We start from the raw sequence: 5,963 nt of genomic DNA, 5'->3' as shown, positions 1-5,963 counted from the left end.
TGTGTTAGCTTTAGTGGCTAAGTTTTGGCTACAGTGATATCAGCAGGGAAAAGAGGAAAAAACTAAGCACTGGATGGTACCGGCTAATTATTGGACACAACGGCATGTGCGTTGGACACAACAAAACTCAGTTGTTGTACCAGTAGCTCGCAGATACTTTAACTTTTGCGTCTTGTTCATGGTACAGATCTTGCAGTTATGGTTAAAAATAATAGGAGCAAGCGGACCCGGAAACAATCAATGTGGCGAAAATTTAAACAGAAGTACGTCACCACTACTCGTGGCATATAGGCAATTATGATGCATTATTCTCTCGCTCCTTTTTGCACTCTCTTGTATTTCTCTTTTCCCTCTCCTATCCAGTTAGCCATGATTTTTGTTAATCTAATTTTAAGTTATCCCATGCATTACTTCCCTTTATTTGTTATGGTTCTACAGTCAGGTCATAAACTATATCCACTTATGGTCAAAAACGCACGAGTAAGCAAAAAGGAATTGGTCCTAAATAGAATAGCTAAACAAGTACAGACACACATTTGCATTTCCCCTTGTGGGGACCAGGCTTCGGTCATCACAACGTAATACGTGTCAGGAAAAGGGTCCCCACAAGATATTACAAACACACGCATGCACACACACACAATCTCTCTCTGCCAGAGTAGCTATCAAAACTCTAGTTATTACTGAAAATCAACTTCAGAAGACATGATGCTCAATAGTCTATAGTGATGTGAAGTCATTGATACTCCTGAAAGGTTTAGCAAGAGGCTTGACTTGAACACAGTTTGTTGCTACAATGACAAAAAAAATTACTGATTATGAAGAAAGGTATCAAAAATATTGGACATCCCTTTTTTATTAAAATGTAAAAGAATCATTTTCAAAGCTGGAACTACTTTTAGGTTTGTCTTTTAAAAAAATTTAATGAGAAAAAAAACTTTTTGGTCAAGAAAATAATGTGACAAAGAACATTTTCTAGAACAGGGGTGTCCAAAGTTGGTCCTCGAGGGCCGGCATCCTGCATGGTTTAGTTCTCTCCCTGGTGCATCATTTGAACACAAGTCAGTGTTCTGCCTAAGCAGAACACTGACTTGCTGAGGAGACTGTTACTACCACTAGGGAGAGAACTAAAACATGCAGGGTGCCGGCCCTCGAGGACCGACTTTGGACACCCCTGTTCTAGAGTTTTTCTTTCCATAACTTCAGTCTCCATCCAGTCGATGAGTACAAAGTATTCAGGGCCTAACAGAGCTGCTTCCCTTGGTATGGTGACTGACAAAACTCAACCCACCGTATGCTTACTGTGGACAGAACCACAAATCATTTCCTAACTCAGAGAAGCAACATCAGCTGCCTGATCTAAAGCCTGTTTAGAAAGCAGCAGCTTCTCCATCAGGAGGATCCTTATCACGGCAATAAATCCATCCTAACTAGTTACACTCAAAACTAGTTTTTGTTCCCCCAGTTCCTTGAGTTGATGTGAAGTCAGGACAGAACCAGGATGAGTTCTCCAGCCCTCTGAGCCACCGGCATCCTCTTCCACTGCTTCCTGTGAGGCCCACAGTGGCCCACTCAGTCTGGTTTCATTCCTTCTGGCTCTGCTGCTGCCACGCCACGCCACTATGTCACTCAGAAAGACGTCCCTTCAGCTGTTCGGATGTAATCCTTAAAATCAGTAGGCACATTCAGCATCGAGCAGACCTGCAGGACAGCAGATAGAGGACAGCTTTTTGTTTTTTTTTAAAGAAAAGCCCATTCATTTGCTTTTCAGTTGACATTCAGTCACTAAAATTGAAGGTTTCCCACTGACAGAAACAACACACAGAGAGTAAGAGAGTTATTGTGACTGCAGCGGGTCAGACTGATGTCTACCTGTCTGAACTTAGCTCGCAGCTTTTCTGTGTCCTCCTGCAGCTTCACCGACTGTGGGTCATCAAGGGGAAACTTCTGGGTCAAATTCAGCAGAGCTTCCAGAGCCCTGAGGCGTTTCCTGGGGACAAATCATCACATTAGATTCTGGTTCAGCTGAAATGTCTGGGCTGCTTTAACCATGTTCTGCACCAGGAGTCCTACAGAGCTACCATCTAAAGGCTGTTTATTATTGTGACTTTATTAAATATAAGTTCACAAAAGAGATGGAAACATTTTCATTTTTTGTATTAGAATCATAATTCTGTACAATTATCTTTTTGCAAAATAATTATGCACACAGACAGGAAAACCATTACTTCTCTGTTACTTTCCTACATGTTCAGAATTTAACAACGTTCTGGACTGACGGAATTCTGCAGCTGTTTCATAATGACATGAATCTTCAGAGATGCAGCTGGACACTGGAGTCAGACTGAGTGGAGCCAGAACGTCGAGCTGGTCATACCTTGATCTGTCATCAGACTGATGCTCCAGCAGACATTTCCAGCTGATCGCAAAACCGTAATAAAAGGAGATCTGAGAGAAAAAATATCACAGTTGTTAAAGCGACACACTTCAATTCAACTGGAGTTAGAAACTTGGTGCCACTTTATTAGGTACACCATGCTATTACTAATTTGCCTTTAGACCAGCCTCAGTTCTTCATGACATTACATTAGCATTCAACATTAGTCAGAAATGGTTGTTGACATGATGACGTCAAACAGCATTATCGGTGTTATATTAGCAAAACATTTAAATGGATGACCTGACCTGAGCCTCATCAGCCCTGCTCACCTCAGATGACAGATTGGCTCCGTGAGACGCCCCGTGTCTCCAGCCGTTGTGCAACCCCCGCTTGGTCCCCCTCTGGAAGCCCTCCTGGTAGCCCTCACCGCGGAACCTGACAGAGGACAGGCAGAAGCTTTCAATCAGCAAGATGCTGCTGTCTGTGATTGGACATCTTTCTTCCATCTACTGGCCAACCAGGCGGTTTGGTTAGGGTTGTTTAATGAGAACAGGACCAGGTCAGCTATATTTTCTGTTTTAATTTATAATCCAGATAATCTTTTTTATTATTATTGTAACTCATTTCATAATCACCACACATAGTGTCAAATATGTAGCCTTCATTTCTTGTCATTTTGATGATTATGATTGTACAGTAATTTCTATTTCTATTCAGACCAATGAATCGCATCTGTAGGCTTTTCACAACAACTTATAAATGCAGATAAGATGGACAGGGATCAGTCAGTAGATGTTTTTTTTCTTCTGTCATTTTCAGCCGCAAACATTTAACTAAAATATCTACAGATATGTGTTTCTGTCTCTGCCTCCCTCTGACTCTCTGCAGCTTGATGTTCCTGCATGGATTCATGTATTTACAACAGACACTTTAGTAATGTACAGTGTCAGAATGTGAACTAAATATAAAAAGTATATTTTTATCATACAGAATGAAAATTTAAACTTAATTTTCAGATGTATACATTATTATACATCTCAACTCTATTTACTGTGTAGCAAAAATTTTCACTAATTTATTTTTAAACCTCTCCTCAAGCACTTTTCTTATTGTCTTCTAACCATTAACCTTATGGTGTGGAAATAATGAAAAAATATCAAAACGTTGAAAGAAATCAACCTGACATCAGTCTCCTCCTGTTCTCCTTTCTGGTTCTATTATAATTAATATAATTTTTATATCTTCACACCCTGAAACACCAACTGGCTCTCCTATGTCTTCCCTGACCTGCTCCTCTCATAATAAAATAGTTTAGTTTATTTAAAAATTAAAAACAGTTAATACATATTTCAATAAACTAAATGAAGACCTCACCAGAGCTTCTTCACCTTTCTTCAACATCATTCTAGCACTGCTGTTCTCCTAAATATATAATATAATATAATATAATATAATATAATATAATATAATATATAAACACATGTTAAGTGGTCGAGTATGATCAGGTGTTGCTCAGTTTGCTGCTGTTTCAGTCTAAATCATTGTGACTAGACTAGCTAACTGTTAAAGTTAGTGGTAAAATTTTGGACATGCGACTATTCCAGAATTTAAACAGCTAAACCAAAAAGATTTAGTTCTATATATGAAAGTAAACTGACAACAAGATGTAATAACGAGCGATATTCATGGCAACATCCCTGACAGATCGTTTACCTCCTTCAAACGGAGTTTCTGACTCGTCTGCTGCTGCCTTTACTCTGAGCCGTTCAGAGGGGGGAGGGGGAGGAAGCGCTCTGCTGAATACGCTGTTATGCGCCTTCAAAATAAAAGCACGCGAGTGGAAGATTTTAAAATTCTTCGCAACTGCAGTGAAATTATTGGGGGGGAGGGGGGAGGCGGCGAATGTGGCTCTCTCCAATATTGGGGGAGACATGTCCCCCGCGTCCCCCCCGCTTCCTACGCCCATGCCTGCTGCTAAGCTAACTTGACATTCCAGAAGGTTCTGTATCCCTCCGCCTCTGAGTCGTTAGCTCTCCTCAAACATCGCCTGGTCAGTTCTCACCCACAAAGCTCACCTTTCATCTGCGAAAAGAATACTGTCAAACAGATCCTCAGCTCCCTGCTGTCCAGCCATGTTTCTAACGTGATCCACTTCTTGGTGAGTGCATTTCTTCTTCCTTTGTTTAATGGCAGTTCAGGTTTAGGTGCATTACCGCCACCTTCTGGACTGGAATGTAAATCATCTTCTTCTTCTTCTTCTTCTTCTTCTTCTTCTTCTTCTTCTTCTTCTTCTTCTTCTTCTTCTTCTTCTTCTTCTTCTTCTTTTTTTTTCTTTTTTTTTTTTCCAAAGAACTTTATTTAAATGAAATCATTATACATCAAAACAACATAATGAAGTATACAACACAATACAACAGCCAAGCAACACAGCCAGGGGTGATTAGATAAGAACATGCAAAGACGTACATATTGAGATTGTCCTTTGAGCCTTTTCATTTGTAAAGTCTGTTATTGATTTGATATATAGTCCCATATCTTTAATGAAAAAAGAGAAACAAGGTGTTTTATTAGCAAATTTGCATTTATGAATATAAAATTTAGCAAAGAGTATTAGTAAGTTTATTATAAAGAAATGATTAGCATCCTTTCTATGAAATCTATAGAAACAAAATAAAACATTTTCCCAGCATAAGGAAAAATTCTTTAAAATATGGTCATTAATAAACCTGCTAAATTCTGACCAAAACCTTTGTGTAAAAGGGCAGAGCCAAAAGAGATGCGTCAAAGTTTCTGGATGGCCTTCTTCTTCTTTAGGTTTTAACGGCAGCTTGCATCCATTAATGTTGCACTACTGCCATCTATTGGATATGTATATGCCTCAAATTCTCTTAAAGATCCCCGCATTTTTTTTAAAAACGAAAGATCTTCTTTCCCCCCTCAATACTATTTGACTGATCGATCACATTCTCAAATTTCAATTCCCTACTAGCACCTAATTCTGTTTTTAAATAACGGATTATATTTAAAAAACTGTGCCCATGGAATGTAAATCAAAACAGCTTTGAAGTCAAAATGTTTTTTTTTCTGATTCCAAATAAACTAAAAAAATTTTTTTTTTAAAAATCTAAACGCAACCTAAATAGAATCGACTGAATTATTTTCCAACAATCCATTAATCACTACCGGAGGCCTCAGAGAGTCATTTTTAAGTTTCTCTGATGAATTTACAGCTATTTATAAATAACAAGCGCATCGTTATTACCTCCTGTTCCTAGCGTGTAAAAACTTCGTCCATTCAGAGTTTCTAGTAAAGTCAGAGGTGGACAAAAATATCTTAAAGAACATCCTCTAAACAAAACAACCCAGAAACTGTGCTTTAGTTCAGTTCACAAAACCCATTGTTCATATTCAAATGAGTCTTAAAGCTATTCTCTTAAAAGAAAAACTAATTTGATGTCCTTGACTGTGTAGGTATTTTTCTATATTAGCCTCTGATTACTGGCACATTATATTGACGTTTTGGTTGTTGGTTTAACTTGTAAATGCACTGAACGCCATGTTTTCTAATCATACTGAACCCTAA

At 38.6% G+C, this 5,963-nt stretch overlaps 1 protein-coding gene across 1 annotated transcript; it reads right to left on the bottom strand.

Annotated features, from left to right (window-relative positions):
- Window positions 1–840: 840 nt before the first annotated feature.
- Window positions 841–5,136, bottom strand: LOC148160124 (protein LTO1 homolog). The gene is made up of 5 exons (XM_088004072.1): window positions 4,456–5,136; window positions 2,710–2,815; window positions 2,378–2,448; window positions 1,873–1,990; window positions 841–1,701 (listed from the first exon to the last, which is right to left on the bottom strand). The coding sequence occupies exons 1-5, from the start codon at window positions 4,512–4,514 to the stop codon at window positions 1,630–1,632; spliced, it is 426 nt and encodes a 141-aa protein (XP_087860198.1). The 5' UTR covers window positions 4,515–5,136; the 3' UTR covers window positions 841–1,629.
- Window positions 5,137–5,963: the final 827 nt, after the last annotated feature.

This window comes from Poecilia mexicana, unplaced genomic scaffold (assembly GCF_051168715.1).
Source record: "Poecilia mexicana isolate PSO_F unplaced genomic scaffold, ASM5116871v1 scaffold_3, whole genome shotgun sequence".
Taxonomy (NCBI): Eukaryota; Metazoa; Chordata; class Actinopteri; order Cyprinodontiformes; family Poeciliidae; genus Poecilia; species Poecilia mexicana.
Note: the sequence above shows the minus strand (reverse complement) of the source record. Positions and strands in the feature narration are given on the sequence as shown.

Excerpts from the sequence above, each read along its gene's own strand:
- LOC148160124 (XM_088004072.1), bottom strand. The coding sequence starts at position 4,514 with ATGGCTGGACAGCAGGGAGCTGAGGATCTGTTTGACAGTATTCTTTTC. Across the intron at positions 2,816-4,455 it reads ATTCTTTTCGCAGATGAAAG|GTTCCGCGGTGAGGGCTACC; the intron begins GTGAGCTTTGTG and ends GTCCTCTGTCAG. Across the intron at positions 2,449-2,709 it reads GAGCCAATCTGTCATCTGAG|ATCTCCTTTTATTACGGTTT; the intron begins GTGAGCAGGGCT and ends TTTTTCTCTCAG.